The sequence below is a fragment of the Corvus moneduloides genome, chromosome 16 (assembly GCF_009650955.1).
Source record: "Corvus moneduloides isolate bCorMon1 chromosome 16, bCorMon1.pri, whole genome shotgun sequence".
NCBI classification, from domain to species: domain Eukaryota; kingdom Metazoa; phylum Chordata; class Aves; order Passeriformes; family Corvidae; genus Corvus; species Corvus moneduloides.
The window spans coordinates 2,219,709-2,237,209 of record NC_045491.1 but is presented as its reverse complement, the minus strand read 5'-3'; the positions used below and the strand labels follow the sequence as shown (position 1 = coordinate 2,237,209).

The window sequence follows — 17,501 nt, the reverse complement described above, 5'->3', positions numbered from 1 at the left end:
CGGCTCAGCCCCGCCCACTGCCCTGTGGGGGTCAACCCTGGCCAATGGCAGAAGGGCGGGACGGTAATCCCGCATCCCATTGGGTGTCGTGAGTGTCAGTAACGCGCCGCTCCGCCAATGGGCGGAGGGGTGGGCGGGCCGGTGGTGGCGGAGCGGGTGCGCGGCGGGGCGGGAGCCGCCATGCCCGCGATGTACAAGGTCCGGCCGCTGCACAGCGCGGGGGTGTTGCCGGGGCACCTGCCCACCTGCATGTACCCCGTGCCCAACCTGCATCGCGCCGCCGACACCGCCACGCCGCCGACACCGCCGCAGGTAGGGGCGAGGAACCGAGTGGGCGGAAGGAGCTGCTCAGGCCGCGGCCCGCGGTGGTCGCCCTGGCGGTGTCAGCCACGCGGCCGCCGGGCCGGGGTTCTCTCTGGTGGCAGCCCCAGCTCCGGTTAGGGACCGGGCGGAGCCTCCGTTGCCGGAGAGCTCACGGAGCCGAGTCCCACCGCCTCAGCCCGCAGGAGGGGCCCTGGCTCCGCCTCGCCGTAAGCGGCTCGTCGGAGGGTTAAATAAAACCAACGTTTTCAGGAATTTCTCCGTAATGTTTTTAAAGCCTTCAGTAGTTCCCTTTTTGACTTTTCTGGGCTCTCGCGTGTATCGCTGTCGCGGTTTTTATGTTTGAATGGTCGTGCCGAGCTCCCTGCCAGCCTGGCAGTCCATGAGTGCCCAGCAGGCCTCGTTCCGTCCTGCTGCATCATCGCTCTGCTGGCTCAGCTCGGGTTTTAGCCAGCTACACACCCTCTATTTCTAGTTTCAGTTTCTTTTGCCTTAAATAAGACAAAAATGTAAAATGCTGTGTTACGTAGGTCTAGTTGAGCAGCCTCTCTCCGGTGCCAGAAATGCATGGAATTCTCAAAGGCTGCTTGTGGCCAGTTCAGGCTTGATGCCATCAGGGATTTGCTGTGCTCTCACCCAGGCTGATGGTGGAGGTACTGAATAGGAGTAACTTCGGGGCAGAACCTAACAGGAGTGCTAACTAAATGCCTTCCCATTGCAAAGTATGGACTTGTGTACTGACTAAATAATGATCACTTAAGGAGTCTTTCCTTGTCTTGTCTTTGAGCATGTTGATTGTGTTGAGTGTGTCATGATTGTGTTGAGTGGGTATAAAGATTTTACTTTGATACCTTGTCTATGTCTTCATCCATGATAGTTTGGGTTTTGTTAATCCTCCTTCAGGATGCTTAGAAATAAGCTATTTGAAGATTTTTCTTTAACGTTATTGTAAGTTTGTAGACGTAAAACCTGCCACAGGAATATATTTTTCATCTTCTTTTAAAAGAGATTGTAAGATGAGATGCTTGTAAGGTAATTGAGATAAAAAGCTGCATTGGTATTAACGTAACAAAGCCCATGGTCTTTTTTTTCCTCTATAATTTATATTCTCTGAAACAAAGACTGAATCCAGATGATACACCATCCATCTAAACCTACAGGGTTTTTTACTTTTATTAACTACCTGATTAGTCAAAAAGTTTCCTTGTTTGGCTGCTGTAGCACAAACCTCCCCATCTGCTCTTCTGGGCTGAAAAGAACCTGACAAGTTGTCTTTGACTTTTCAGTCATCATTCCGCACTTCATTGCCAGCTCTGTCTGATTTTGACTATGTTACAGAGTTTGCTATAACAAGTGGTTTTAAAAATATACTAAGCAGGAAGATTTCAGGAATTTATTAAATACGTCACTTCACCACACAACAGACAACTGATAGACATAAGCCCATGACATTCACAATGGTCTGGGTATTTGAATGTGTTTAGTCTTTCAAAACTTAATTTCAAGGGAGCTGTGGACTCTTTTGACACTGAGCTGAGTGAACGTTTACGTGGCCTTGGTTTTTTCTGTCCTATAGGAAGAGGCTGACCCATCACTTCAAGCACTTGAATCCCGCCAGGAAGAGATTCTAAAGCGCTTGTATGAACTGAAGAGTGCTGTGGATGGGCTCTCCAAGATGATACAAACCCCAGATGCTGACTTCGATGTAACAAATATCATTCAAACTGATGAATTTTCTCCTTTGACAACAAATGGAGCAGATTTAGATCTGATGCTTGGAAAGGTAAGTCTAGTTGAGTAGGTACATTGGTAGATACTTTCTCAATGTTCAGTTTTCAGGGTTGGAAGGAGAGCATTAAAACCTGGGATACTCAGAACTCAATATACAACCTACAATTACCATTTCCTTTTGGCCATGCAGATTATAGATACAAACATTTATAAATACTAGTACTATATATGCTCATTTGGATAGAATTTCAAGCTAGAATAGTTGATCTTGAAATTACAACAGTTGGTTTCTTGTTTGTTACTAAACTGGAAACTTTGACATTGGCTTCAGCTTGGGAGTAGAATTTACCTCACTCATGTCCTTGAATTATGTGTTGAGGAAGGAAGATGTTCGAAGGTTTAAACGAGTTTTAAATATCCAAGCTTGAATGATTTACTTGAATGTCATTAGAATTTCAGATATACACATGCATGACTGTACATTTTGGTGTCAAATAAAAGCAATACTTACGAGTATGATCTGGAATGTGTCTTAACTGCTGAATGTTTTACTTTCCATTCAGGATTATGGTGCCCTCAAAGATGTTGTCATCAATGCAAATCCTTCTCTACCTCCGCTGTCACTGTTAGTGATACACAGTCTGCTTTGTGAACGCTACAAAATATTATCAGCTGTTCACACACATTCATCAGTGAAAAGTGTGCCAGAAAACCTCTTGAAATGCTTTGGAGAGCAGACTAAGAAGCAGCCACGTCATGAGTATCAGCTGGGCTTTACTCTGATTTGGAAGGATGGTAAGAATGAAAGCTGTAGATCAATATTTTACAATAGGTGAGAAAATGAAACTTGTGCTAAACCCTTGCCAACAGCTGCCCTGGTATCCCTGTGCTGAGACATGGTGGATATGAAGAAGCAGGTAACGTGTTTGTTCTCTTTTCATAGCTGTGAACCATGCTGGGCCAGAAGAGGAAGATTCTTGTTTGTAGTTACTGCTGTTAAAATACACGACATTGACAGAGCTGCTTGTACCTTCAGGATTTTTTTCTAATAGAAGTGTTTTTCAGTTTCTACAAATAAGGTAGCTAGAAGAGAAATTATGGGGGAGTTTTGGCTGATGTTTTCAAAAAGCCATCCCTTTATCCCAGAAGACTGAAAACTGCTCATTGGGTTAATGTTAACAGTGGTGCTGGCATCACAAATGTGCATCATGTTCTAGTTCATTTCTTTACTATGTTGTATTCACTTTTTTTTCCTGTTAATTTCAGTTCCCAAACCCCAGATGAAGTTTAGCGTTCAAACCATGTGCCCTATAGAAGGAGAGGGGAACATCGCTCGATTTCTCTTTTCCCTGTTTGGCCAGAAGTACAATGCAGTTACCTCAACTCTGATTGACAGCTGGGTGGACACAGCCATCTTCCAGCTGAAAGAAGGCAGCAGCAAGGAGAGAGGAGCAGTGCTGCGCTCCATGAACGCTGCCCTGGGCAAGAGCTCGTGGCTGGTGGGCAATGAACTGACGGTGGCCGACGTGGTGGCGTGGTGCGCGCTGCGGCAGACGGGCACTGCCAACACTGCCCCGGCCAATGTGCAGAAGTGGATGAAGTCCTGTGAGAATCTGGCGCCTTTCAGCTCTGTGATGAAGCTCCTCAAGTGAGCCTGTACTCTCTGCACAGTGGTGTTGTTTTAATCTTACTCCACCTCATGCCTGCTGTAATGTTTGAGTCCTTTCTGAGATGTATTTTAGCTACTACAGTTGGACAGGATCCTAAATTAATAAAAGCATTACAGCTGCCTTTTGGGTGTGACCTTCCTTTTTTGTAACTCCTGTGTAACATGTATTTGTTCAATGGCTAAGGTATGGAAATTAATCCTATGTAAATACAAGCTGTGCTCTTAATTTTTCCACTGCAACATGATTCCTTTCTCAGGAGCCTTTGGTCAAGATACCTTTTAAGAACAGACAGCAGAAAGAAAATGCATTGAAATATTTTATGTAAAAAAAAAATGAAACATTTTATATAACTTAATACACAATAGAAGTTAGTTCTTCCTGTACTTAAACAGGAGAGCCTAGTCTCGTTTGTTCATCCTGCTCTTCAGAAAGCTGTCTTATTGTCTCCCTCAGCTTCTCTATTTCTTCTTCTTGCTGTCTCACCTTCTCTTGAAGGTTAGAAATAACCTGAAAATTAGAGTCAGTTTACTTCATTTATAGCTAAGCAAGGATAAAGCCTTACTGACCTACTTGAATTGTGTTTGCAATCCACTACACACACAATGCAGCAGCACTCAGCTATTCTACATTCCTGATACTACAAGTTAATCCACAAAGCAGTGGGGCATGGAAAGGAAAAATGATTAGAAGAATCTGCAGATGTGGTGAAAAGCTTTGAAATCTTTTCTGACCTATGAAAATACCTCTCACCTGTACAGTCTTCAGAAAGTTACCTATAGTTAAGGACCAGCTATCTCAGTGCAAAGACACCAGAAATAATAGAGTGGCCTAAATACTGTAATCAGAAAAAGAGTCTTAAGAGGAATGTGATTAAGTTCAAAGCCAAACAAATGTAATGGTGGCAGGGATAACAGAGGGCATTTTCTTTTTGTGCTGCTTTATGCTGTAAGGGTTGGGGTCAGTGGCATGACTTACCTGGTCTGTGGTGTGGAAGAGTTCGCTGTCCCGAAGCTGAGCCGCTGTTGGGCGTTCTGTAGCTCTCGCACTGGTGAGGAGTTTCACATACTTGGCCTGAGTAGGCCATTTCTTGTAGAAAGTGTGAGGAATTTGGCCTGTCCTTAAATGTGTAAGAACTTCAGTTCTTTCCATTTCTGTTCCAAATGGTTGGAAGAGTTCTAGCAGGATAACACCCATGCTGTACATGTCTGACTGTTGATGGGGTGAAGAGAAAGTTCTGGGATAACTGTGATTTTAACTTAGTACGCTTCTCTTTCTCATAAAATCATGACATGAAAACGTTTAACAACAATGAAGTTTCATGATGATATGAGGAATATCATGACACTACTAAAGGAACACAAAGCTATCTACATTCTCAACATATTAAAAAATAATTTTTGCTTTAATAGCAAATGAGAAGGCAAAGTTGAAATCCATGTTTCAACAAAAACATTAGGAGTGACAGTAGGAGGAATATTTATGTATTTATCAAGTATGTATTTGCCCATTGAAAGGCTTGATTTATTCCTATTATCTACCATGTGTTAATAGAGAAAAGAAGGAACAAAACAAAGTTCTCTACCTTGAAATCATAGTGAGATCCCTGCAGTTGTTCTGGTGAGGCATAGAGGCAAGTCCCAACTCCTGAAGTATGTGTCAGTCCTTTGAAAGGCAATTGAGATTTAGCAAGTGTTACCCTTGCAAGTAACAGTTTACTGATTTTAATACCATAGAAACTGAAACACTGAAACCCATTAAACTTTCTTCTCTTACCATTTATCCTTTTACCATTTATCCTTTCTGTCTGAAACCGCTGGTCTGCATCATCCCAAAGAAGGTCTTTGCAGGCTAATCCGAAGTCACCTATTTTTACCTGATGATCTGATCCATGTAGAAAGATATTCCTAGGCTGCAAGACAGAACACAATTTAAATACATGTCTATATAAAGAATTATGTAATTTCAGTAGTTTCAAAGGCTATAAAATCCAGTTCACAGGTATAAGATGATTATTTCACTTTTTTGAGTAGTGAGAGAGAAAAAATAGTCATTGCTGATACCAAATCATGTGTTAGCAACACCATTTGGGCCGAAAGACCACAGACCTAGAACAAGGATCTAGACAAAAAGGAAGAAAAGCAAAACTGAAAAAACCAAGATTTAGTGAAAAAATGAAGTACTTTTTTCTCCCCAACAGAAACTGGGAAATTTGCAGAACAGTAGACAGGAACAGGCAAGAGTGGAGAGTAAATTTGACCAACTGATGTAGCAGGAAGGATGACTAAATATCATTGGGCCAGACATAAAGAAACCAAAATAGACTTTTCCGTATGATGAGCACAGCTGCAATATGCTACTTGGTTCTGGGAAGCTGCTATGAAAAAAAAAGCCAAATTATGACAGACTTGAGAGCTCTGACTCAGAAAACTGAAATGTTTTTTTCCATATATTTTGATTTTAGGACCACTAAGGAGGAGAAATGCAAGCATTATGTATCTAGAAAAAAACCCAACTTGCTCAGGTGGCAGAAAGGAAATAGTTGGTCTTCTGTTAGAGTATAAAGGAAATGTGAATAGTTTAACAAGAGATGGGCAATCTCCATTCTTTTCCTATCCACAATGCAGATCAAATTTAAAAGATGCAGCACTGTTGAACAAGTTGCTAGGCTTCTCATATGCACTGAAGTTAAAACATACTCCAGGACACCCACCCACTGGGCTTCTGTTCTCAGAAATTCACATGCTGAAAGACTTAGAATATTATCACAGAAATTACAGTCTCTGCAAGATACCTGCAAAATCACCATTAGAAGAATATATGGTGAAAACCATCAGAACTGGCTCAAACACAGGTTTGCAGTAACTGTGTGGAATTCTGGAATTCTTTATACAACTACCAGGACTTTGGACAATAAGGCCATGATGATGCTAAATGGGAAGGCAAACTGAAACCTGTTCACCCTGAAACAGTTGACAGGAAAATGAAAATTAATCCTGAATGAAGATTGTGTGACTTCAAGTACTTCCAAGCTTCCACATGTGAAGTTTTAATAATCATGATTTCTTCATACTGCTGCTGTATCAGATGCAGAAAACCTGAGTGGGAAGCAAAGTAGGAAAACACACATTCACCTCCTTGCTATTCAGGTTTATCAGTTTAATGGTGGGGGTGGACCAGAAGTGAGATTCATCTACCTGTGCTTCAATCCAAGCCAGCCAGGAAGTCAAAAGTATTCTTAGAGTTCCAAAAATCTTCAAGGGAACATATAAAGGGCATCCTATTCTAATCATTCTAAGTGGTATTTTTTAAAGTCTGCTCTTTATTACTGTTAATAGGAATAAACCCAAAACTTTCAGTCACTAATGACATCTATAATTTTGGTTCCTTAGAGGATGCAGCAACTTCTAGAAAGACAGCAATTATTTGCAACAAAGGGGGTTGGGTTTTTTTTAAAGCAAGTAACTAGAACATATTTCCAAAATCTAACTGGTATGCAGTTAGCAAACTGAGGTGTAGTCAAGGGGCTTTTCTTACTTTTGCCTAAAAGAAAATTTTTTTAGGTAATTAAGTTCCTACCCTGGTTAAGGAAAGACTGAGACAAAAGAAAACCACTCTCACCATGCCTGTTTCAGACAGGAAAATGGCTTCCAAGGAGAAAACACTTCCAGAGCTTAAAATCCACTTGTAAGTCAGTGTAAATCACTACTATGCTGACAGCAAAGCAAGCATGGTACTGCTATAGAGGAGATAATGTAATTTTTCATATGTAACAACTAAATTCTGAAGAGCCCAGGTCATCTCAAATGCAACTATGAAGTTGCTTTCATTTTCCCATAATGTAAATTGTCTTTGTTTTCTTCAACCTCAAGTAATAATTTGATGGACTTACTTTAATGTCTCGATGCATCACTCCCATGCTGTGGATATAGCAAACTCCTTCTACTACCTCCTGGAAAATTTTTGTTGTCCAGCGAACATCCACGAGATGGTATGGACCTTAAAACAATTTAATTTATTTCAGCTAGTTTTACTGAGTTATGTAAGTTTATGGTGGTATGTCTTGTAGAATTCTGTTTATTTATGCTGTGGAATAAATTTTTAACAGAATGTGCATATTTTAAATATGGATTTTCCCATGCTTCTCTCAAGATATTATTTCTGAATCAGCAAAAAGTCACTAAGATCAAAATTCCAAAAAGGAAAGTTGAAGGAACATGAACCTAGGTTCTCCTGAAAAGATTCTTCCAAACCCCGTCAGATAGTTATTTGATTATGAATTTAATAAACTCTTTACTTTCATGTCAGTCCTGACCTAGCATAAAAAATACAGTTCCAGATAAAATCGTACTAATTTATGTAGTGACATGCTGTCTGTATTGCTTTGCACTCTTCCTGTTTGGTTCCTAATCCTGCTGCTGCTGTGCTACCCTCTGGAATCCCTCAATCTCCTCTGGCTGTAGTGGTCCTAAATAAACTTAGCATCTCCTTGTTTTGACTATTTTCCACATTACTATTTTAATAAACTATGTTGTCTTCCTGCTCTAATAACCCACATGTTGTCCATTTAAACATTAGCAATTTACTCACATTTGGATTTCTGTTTCTTCATGTCTAACCTATGATAACATTCACCATTTCCATGAAAATGTGTGAAACCAGCATTTTGCAAGCACAAATGCCATAGTAATTCTGTCATTTCCTGACCAGGAACATCATCTTTTAGCTTAAGAAAGCTACAAGATTATGATTACAGGAGGGATTAGTGGAAGTCAGCTGACAGTTTGCTGGTAAACCTGACTCTATGAATGAAGAGAAGAACAGATTTACCTTAATAATGATTAAAACCAAGATAAAACATTAATCACACAGTTTGTTTTACAGTCTGATATGCATATGCTGCTTTTATACAACCACCCCAGAGAATGGAACATGTCTCTAACGCTTTAAGAGCATTAGACTTGTTCCTCTAAATGTCAACAGTTACTGATGACTGCTTGGTATGAGAGCATGAGAACCCCCTGGTCACTCAGAAAAAGGGAGTGTTACATTCTTTGACCTATTACAGATTAGCCTGCATAGGATTTTTGACTCCTGAGAACAAACCTTTAAGTTTGTTGTAATCTGTCTGGATCAAATGATGTATTTGTATTTTCCACAGCAGATAAATTTGCCTTTAACCACTTTCTGAGAAGCAGCAGATTCTGTCAATAAAAAACTCAATTCCAAATAAGGAGTATTGCCCAGACACTGATCTCCCCTGGTAACAACTATGCCTCAGGCATTCAGTCATTCTTTTTTGAAGAGCTGTCTAAAACTGAAGAATTTCAATTCTTTTACCAACATCTATCGTACAAAAATTCAATACAAGCTGCTATTTGATAAAATGAATAAAGAATTTAATGAAGATCTGTATTATAAGCTGCTAAAGTAAAATAAAAGTAGACAACTGCACTCAAATCACAAAAAAAAAAAATTATTTGCTTTACAATGAATAAGATAGTGATGAATCTTACTTGAAGTGTCCTCTGATCTCTTGTTGCATCTTTTATTACGGTCAACAATCCAATCCCACAAGGATATTTCACACAACTGCATTTGTATATGAAGCATCAAATGATACTCCACCTAACAGAAAAATAATGGTCCATAATTTTGCCATAGTAATATGAACAGTATTTCCTTAGTTATTTTCTCTAAATAAACCCAAAATTTATTAAACAAAAAACCCCTCCAAAAACAGGTGCCAAAAGGACATCAAGTATAGTATTAGTAACCTACTGCACTCAAGAAGCAGATGCAACAATACTATCTAGTTTCAGGGTGTTTTTTGCTTGTTTCTCGAATTTTAACAATTTTTACATGATAAATGCTAACAAAACTGCCAGATACATACTTTAATATTCAAAGCAGAGTTTGAAACCTTCTAGACATACTAAACAGACACTTATTCCAGTGTAATTAATATAAAATAGAAAAAAAAAACCAATTTCTTGACATGGAATTTTATGGAATCACAGAATTGTTTAGGCTGGAAAAGATCTTTGAGTCCAACTGTTTGATTTATTACCATGAATATGTATCTCAGTTTCTGATAATGTACCAGTTCATCTGACAAGTCAAGCAGACACCTTTAAAATTGGGTTTCTTGCAAGAGGGAGCTCCAAGTGATAGCAAAAGCTTGAAGCATTCCAGAGGTGGCTGTGTTGTACAAAACATATCAGTGGTATGGTATGAATGCTAACAAGGTTTTAGAAGCACAAGTGATTCCCTGCTCAAATCTGCTTTTTATCTTTTTCCCATGTGCTCCTATACTGCATGAGCACCACAGGACAGACCAAGACACTTTTACCAATAACAGCTGCTTTAGCCATCATTACTGATAGCTAAATGTTTTCAGGTTTGATGGGGCCATTTTATGCAGCAGTAGCACTTTTTATTCATACAGGTACTTTGAAAGGACTCAAGGTGCCAAACACATGGAAAGTTCCTCACAGATGCTGTGCTTTGCCAGCTCTTCTGGTCATTACATTCCTTGTAATGATGTTACCCACTTAAGTAAAAATTGTCTGAACTTTTGGCTCTACTTGCAGTCATTTAATCCTTTTAAATTTATTGTTATGAATCATTCTTTTCCTGTCTACTGAACTACTTTTAAAACAACACAAAATTAGACAGCAGTTAAGGATACTTAAAGAGAATTGTATTTACCTCAAACTCTCCACAGAGTGCTACCTCGTTTTTGGAGCATTCTTCAGAGTAGGACTTACTTTCAGAGCTGGACTGGCTTTCAGTGCTAGCATCTTGATCCAGACTGGAATGACATCCCTGTGTTGAATGATTTTTCACATCAGTTGACAAACTGTTAACATTATGTACAAAGTCTTCTTGTAGTTCTATGGATAATTCACATTTATTTGGTTTCACACGCTCTTTGCTATTGCTGTTTGTAAAGTCATTCCTTACATCCATATTCTGCACTGATTCTCCACCCAGATTTTTAAGATTGGTACTGTCAGAAGACTTCTTTTCTTGTGAGGTAAGGTCAGCAAAGATAATTGAACTATCACTTTCCACGCTCTGGATGTGACAGTGATCACTGAAAATAATAAAGGGAGAGAAATCCAAGTAAGTACACAGTTTCATACCATCTCTTTGTGATACACCATACTGATTATTTTTTCCCCCCAGTTGCAAAAAGCACTCCCAAGTAAGAGTTTAGCTGCTTCCCCACACAAAACTGCAGGATTACATAACTGTCAGTGCAGGCTCCAGCTGTTTTAATGCTTTCTCCCAGCAGGGATTTCGGACAGCTGTCCCAGACAGCAATGTCTCAGATACACACCTGAAGCTAAAGTCAAATATACGTTGACGCTGAGATTTGTAATACTCACTTGCTGCTCTCTTGCTCCAAAGATAATGGCTGCAACTCCATTATTGTTTTACCTGCTGGATGAAAAGATAAATATGGTATTTTATAAAACAAAGAATGCATGCACATATTTACTAAATTCAGCATTTAAGCTACAGCACCTCACTGAATTTAACTTTGTTACCTATGCATAGCTCTAGATGACCTCTATTTCTGCTGCTGCAAAAGAGGCTTGTTAAGTTTCCTAAGAAGCTACCCTAATATGTATTTAATTTTTCTTTAAATGGAAAGAAAATATATGTTTTACAAAGTCACTAACTGGGCTCTCTTAGATATTTACTTAGACTTCATCTTTCAGAAGTCAGCCTGTTCAAAGTAAGGGTTTACAATGTATAAAATAACACACAGTTAAAGAAGCAGCTCCAAAAGGCACCACCCTTCACATCACACTGCTGCTGTTTTGAAGACACTTGATATCTTGGAAATAACTGTCATCAAAATTGCATTTTTATATGAAAAAGCTGCTTTAGCACACAAAAGCAAATATAAAACACCAATCTTGTAACACAAGGGAAACCATTAAGTACCACAGAACCTACCGATAGATCTCATTATGTACTTCCATTACCACCATTAAATACTTGTGAAGGACTCCCGGCATTAAAGAATTGCTTCCCTCGAGAGTCTCTGGATCACTGGTTAAAAAGTTTTGCCTGTTTTACTCTGCAGTCAACTTCCTATGCATTTATGCATTTTCTTTGGTGTTTTTGGGCTGGCTGGGCATCAAGTCAGTGACTTGGAAAGCAATAAAGTTATACAGAGCATAACCAAACCTCCCACTAAGAGAGGATCAAAAGATTTAACTGCTAAAGGCATTCCAGGAAAGGACTAGACAGGGACCAATGGATTAGGGTTACAAAGGGACCAAAGGACAGAGTGTGGAAAGAGCTGAGAACAAAGAAACTGAAGAGGAAAACCAAGAAGAAGGTATAAAATTAACACAAAAAAAGATAAATTCTCAACAGTTACAGACAGTAGCTGATACACAAAAAAAATTAGTTATTTTATCAGAGAAGTAATACTCTCCTTCAAATAATAGTAGAGAGGTTGCAAGATGCAAGCAAGAATTACACAATGAGCTGTACTTTCCTTTTGGATGTACTGTTTGAACTTGTTCCATCCAAGCAGTGTGATAGCCTACAATATTGGGATGCTGCAGCCCAGCCAGCACTTTGACTTCTCGGAGCACCTAAAAAGACCAAAAACCCCACAGTGTGACAGTCCTTTATTCTGAATGCTTAGAAACACGAAATGTAACAAAAAATAAGTTTCTTACAGAGAAGGAACAGATAAAATTGTTACAGTAACAGAGAAAATTTGAAAGCTTTAAAACAAATTGATTTTCATGGTTGCAGAGATGCATCACGTTCAAGTAATTAATATGGCTCTTTTAATGGACTTAAATACCTCTCATTTACTTTTTTCTACTAGGTATTGATTGGCTCAAACCTTTAAAAACTCAGAATGCATAAAAATCGTATTAGTATTTTTAATATATCAGGAAATATTAGCTACATTAATAAATTAGAACAGAATAAGCTAAAGCCAACAAGGTGTTAAAACAGGGACAAAACACAGGAAGAAGAATACCTTCATGCAATCTCTTCTTGTAGCCTTCTTAATTTTAATTTTTTTAATAGCATAGAACTGACCATCTAACTTGTTTCTGACCTGAAAACAATTGCAATAGGAGAAAATTAGATGTTAATGTGCTTGGATTAATTAAATCCTTTAGAATCCACTATTTTCTAGAATTTTATTTCCGCACCCCATTCATATAGAGTATCACCTGCATCAGAGAATGAAACTGGAATTAGGCCCCTGCTGTCTAAGATAGGGATACTGATAGGTCCAATAACTGCTTAACAGGTCCTCAATAAATATGTGAGACCACACTTGCCATTTCCACATGGCACATACCTCATGGGGAACCTTGGGCTGGCCATGCACTACAAGTCCTTAATACAATTAAGCCAATTCCAAGCCAATGTTGACAGTTTATGTTCATATTAAGGCTCATTTTTTTTCAAGCAGCCACAACTAAAGCATTGGATTGTGGAGACTAATCAGTTCTGAGGCTGTTCAAAGTCAATGTAACACAATACTTCACATGTGAAATAAGAAGTTTTCTTTCATTTTAAAAGGGTCAAAATACACAAAGTAAAACATCTGATATATCCTGCTTCTGACAAGCAAAACTAACTACAACTGAGCAGCTTCTGAAATGAAACACCAGCTTTCTTCTAAGGTACAGATTTGCACCTTTTCTATTCAAAAAAACATTTGATAGTACAGCTGAAACAGTAACTCTAAATTCCAAACAAAAACTAGATACAAACAGATTCGTTTTAAATGTGAGGTAAAGAATACCTTGTATACTTTACCATATCCTCCTTTTCCTAGCCTTGCAACCTCTTCAAATTCAATCAAGTATCGTGAAGTCTGTGCTTCAAAGAGAACTTCTTTTTCCCTGATCAAAAAAAGTTAGGCTGCATTAAACTAAATTACAACTTACAAGTAAGATACAGCTGTACACATTCTAAAAATATTATTCACGTTATGAAAAGAAGAAGGAAGTACCTTGACATTACCATACTGTACCAGCCTGAGTTTCAGTGAATACTGAAAACCAGCAGACTGCAAGAACATGCACATGTGCTACGAATCCATACTCTGTTTTAGCAGAAGTATTCAGCTTACTTCTTTTACGTTGATGCCTGATAAATCTTGTTTTCCTGAACAGTGGCAGTGAATGCTAGAGTTGTACTGAAGAATAAATTTTCACCACGACATTTTGAGAATTTGAAGAAGCTTTTACCTTTTTTTTCTATGTTTCAGAGCCAAAATATGATATGCAGTATATATTAAATTCAGAGTAGAGCACAGAACTTTAAGGAAGGAGTTAGTTTAGTATTTGTACATGCCTTGAATACATACCCAATTGCATGAGACTCTCCATTATCAAGCTCCTGTGAAACAACAAAATCCAACATAAAAATATGCCATATAAAAAGAATAACATGTCTACTGTGCTAGTGGCATGGACAGCTTAATCAAACCAGAAACTGCAACCTCCTTCTTAGAAGAAAATGAGGTTACAGCCAGGCATTCGCATGCTGCGGAGAGCTTCACCAAATTAAAGTATTATTATCCCACTGGTAATCTGTTAACATCTCTCTGCTGGAGAGATTACTGCCCTTTTAGAGTTCTGCTGGCAAACAGGATAAAATGAGGGCTCTAAAATGTGCTTAAAACAAAATTAACTAGCTTAGTTCAAGCAGTGAGATAAGCAAATGGGTCTGATTCAGCCTGAAACACAAGTACACAAAATACACCCTCCACTAATGTAAATATGAGGGTGTTAACATAACCAACAGTTTCAAGTTGAAAATGGATGTCTGTCAAAAAAAGCTGTAGCAATACTTACACCACCTTGCCTTTGTTTATAAACATTTTAACTTGGTTTATTATTATTCTTATTTATTAAGGTACAAAATATTGATGGCTTCAAAAATCGGTTTCCACATATAGAACCAGAGCATGCCATTCCAAACAGCTAAGTTCTTTTGTATAACTATTAAAAAGACCCAATCCAACAATAAAAGAACTCCCCAAACAAAAGCTCCTTACTGCAGAGGTTGCCAAAGACATGTAACAAAGCTTACTCCGTTAAGTATTTGTTGATTAGCTGCTTTCATCAGTTCAGCAATGGCTCTGTTGTGCTGCAGTCTTACAGTACTAAATTCATCACAGAAGGCAAAAGGGGAGAGCAAGCCTGTTCTTGTGAAAGCCTGACGAAGAACTGCACAAAGGAACAGAGAAAGGTCAGAGAAACATTAAATAAAGCCAGCCAATAAGACCATGCAAAGTTTTTAAACAAGAAATCTTATTTGAAAGATAACGTGTCTGAAAAACTCAACAATCCCTCCTACTCTAAAGCTGTTCCTGTACTCTTAGCAATAAAAACTAATTAAATCCAAACCAGAGCTGCTCTATGGGAATCTCTTTGCATAATAGTTATTTGCCATGCCCTTCAGCGTCACAACTGCATCTCCTCTTCTTCCTCATCTCAGCAGATGAATCATACAAACATCCGCCCATCCACTTACATTTTACCTTTGGACTTATTTTGACCAGTGAAAAGAAAAATTCAAAGCAGGTTTGCAATTAGAATTAAAAGTGGTCATGTCAAGATTTTTTAATTCCCCTGCAAACCCACACACTTGTGCACATACTCATAATAAAGAAAGAAGTCACTCCCTTCCACCACCTCCCCAAGGCACCTCATCTCTCTCAGTTGCAGTAAAACAACTGAGGCAAACAAAACCTAAAAAGTGCTGGAGATGGGTGCAACTGTGTTGTTATAAATGGCATAAATTTTAGCTATGAACAACACATTAGATTTTATTGTCTACAATCATGTAAAGTAAGGACAAACCCCTTGGATATGCATTTTTAAATGCACTCAGTATATGCCTAAATGAATGAAATACCCATGATAAGTCACATACCAAAAAGGCATTTTAAAAGTAACACTTCACACTTAAAAATGCAAACTCCCTGAATGACTTTATGGCAAAATAAATGGCTTATAAAGGTATTTACTCAGATTTTCGCAGAATTTTGAAATATTTAGTGAAGACTCTACTACAACTATTTCTTGATAAATATTTTATTAAATTCCTCTTCTACCTGCCTTTTTAGATCACATTTAACAGTTACATAATTTACCCTGCTGCCCTTCTCATGATGCAACTCACAGGATCTAGCTGGAACAGAACTGTCTGATTCTTACATCTACAGCAATATTCTGTTACTGTTTTCAAGAATAAGACAAGTTGTCATTGCCAATTTAGTTGATTCAAGGTATTCATCCTCTTCAGAGAATCATTCTTGTCCCAGCAGGATGAAACCTACAGCTTTGTATTGATATTACACTGTAACTCTGCACAGAAGGGTCTGGTACGTATTGCAGTAAGGCAGGTTAAGAGACAGGAATGAACTCCTCTTACTAACTTCGGAACAAACACCTGGAGTGAACGGGGTTGTGCGTGTACATGTGGCAGAGATGCTCCAGCAGTGAAACGAGCAGCAGCTGGTTTTGGATGGTCGAAGTGAACTTCACAAATTTTTGCGACCCGTTTGCAACTCGCAGCTCGGCCGGCACATCCGATTCTGAAAGAGGACAGTTAGACGAATGAACTGAGGTCTCAGTTCACACCTATTTACCTAAACATCAAAACTATGTACGACCCAGGCTCACAGAGGCAGCACCCGAGCTGCCACTGAGCGAGTAGCTTAAGACGCTAATTAAGAACCTAATTAATTTTTTTAAGTGTACACGGAAAGCAGCTACCCGGGGAGGCCGAGGCGCCTCGTGCCCGAGGCAGGGGGAGCTCCCACGGCGGCCTCAGGGCAGGGCACTGCTGAGGGCCTGCCCGCTCTTGCATCACCCCCGCGGCCACCGCTACCTCAGAGCGGTGGGGAAGGACGGGAAGAGGAAGGCGGCGGTTCTACCTTCCTTCCCTCCCTGCCAGCCGGGGAAAGGGGCGACTTCCCCGGTCGCCCACATGGTTGCCCTGCTTACCGTCAAAGCGCGGCTCCGGGCTCTCCTCAGGGTACTCGATAGCGGGCGGCGGCGCCCGCAGGGCCGCAGCCCTCCTGCCCCCCCACATGCCGGGTGCCGGGGCCCGGGTCCCCTCCGCTGCGGCCGGCGGGGCCCGCCCGCCTCCCTGTGGGCGGCTCTGGGGGCCGGGCCAGCGTTTATGGCCTCTCTTTGAGCGCGGAGCGATAAAACATGAACCGGACGGATAAACCCGAGAGGGGAACCTTCGGCCCGGGAGGCGGGGACGGGCAGGCAGGAGCTTATACCGAAGGTCTGCGGCGGGGAGCGGAGCGTCCCCTTCCCTCCGCACGGGGACCGACACCGCCCGCAGCCCGCGTGAGCCCCGCGCCCGGACCGGGGGTCGCCGAGCCCCCTCTAGCGGCTCCCGGCCGCGGCACAGGGGCGGTGCCGGTCCCCGTGTGACCCGGAGGCGCTCGCTGCTCCCCCCGCCGCCGCCGCCGCCTCCTCTCCTCCCCCCGCCCGCCCGCCTGCCCGGCCGGCGCCGGGCCCCGGATGCAAGAGGCCGGCGGAGGGACGTCATTGTTCCCCGACGGACTGTAACAGTAGGCGGAGCGGGCCGGGCTGAGGCGGGGGCTGCGGCGAGGGGGACCCGGCAGCGCCGAGTCAAGCGGGGCCGAGCCAGGTAATGGGGCTGGGGGGCAGCGCCGGGCCCGGCGGCGGCCCCGGCACAGCCCGGCGGCACCGCGTGCGCATCCCGCCTGGAAATCAATGGGCCGGGGGGAGG

General features: G+C 40.9%; 3 protein-coding genes across 5 annotated transcripts in view; 2 read left to right on the top strand and 1 right to left on the bottom strand.

Annotated features, from left to right (window-relative positions):
- Positions 1–138: 138 nt before the first annotated feature.
- Positions 139–3,843, top strand: AIMP2 (aminoacyl tRNA synthetase complex interacting multifunctional protein 2). Its single transcript, XM_032126323.1, has 4 exons — positions 139–312; positions 1,898–2,104; positions 2,616–2,847; positions 3,319–3,843. The coding sequence occupies exons 1-4, from the start codon at positions 181–183 to the stop codon at positions 3,702–3,704; spliced, it is 957 nt and encodes a 318-aa protein (XP_031982214.1). The 5' UTR covers positions 139–180; the 3' UTR covers positions 3,705–3,843.
- Positions 3,844–3,868: 25 nt separating this feature from the next.
- On the bottom strand, positions 3,869–17,340 carry EIF2AK1 (eukaryotic translation initiation factor 2 alpha kinase 1). Of its 3 annotated transcripts, XM_032126317.1 has the most exons (16): positions 16,739–17,340; positions 16,168–16,326; positions 14,817–14,953; positions 14,089–14,120; positions 13,522–13,621; positions 12,742–12,822; positions 12,241–12,340; positions 11,114–11,168; positions 10,431–10,818; positions 9,236–9,347; positions 7,612–7,718; positions 5,496–5,631; positions 5,305–5,384; positions 4,698–4,931; positions 4,107–4,229; positions 3,869–3,997 (listed from the first exon to the last, which is right to left on the bottom strand). In XM_032126317.1, the coding sequence occupies exons 1-15, from the start codon at positions 17,295–17,297 to the stop codon at positions 4,107–4,109; spliced, it is 2,403 nt and encodes an 800-aa protein (XP_031982208.1). In that variant the 5' UTR covers positions 17,298–17,340; the 3' UTR covers positions 3,869–3,997. The 3 variants fall into 3 exon arrangements, with proteins under 3 accessions (XP_031982208.1, XP_031982207.1, XP_031982209.1); XM_032126316.1 differs by lacking the exon at positions 3,869–3,997 and having other exon boundaries at positions 4,021–4,229; XM_032126318.1 differs by lacking the exon at positions 3,869–3,997 and having other exon boundaries at positions 4,021–4,229; positions 11,114–11,165.
- USP42 (ubiquitin specific peptidase 42) overlaps positions 17,306–17,501 on the top strand; it is an 18,180-nt gene continuing 17,984 nt past the window's right edge. Inside the window, exon 1 of the mRNA XM_032126314.1 lies at positions 17,306–17,399. The gene's annotated coding sequence lies outside the window, so the exon portion shown is untranslated. The remainder of the gene's footprint in view (positions 17,400–17,501) is intronic.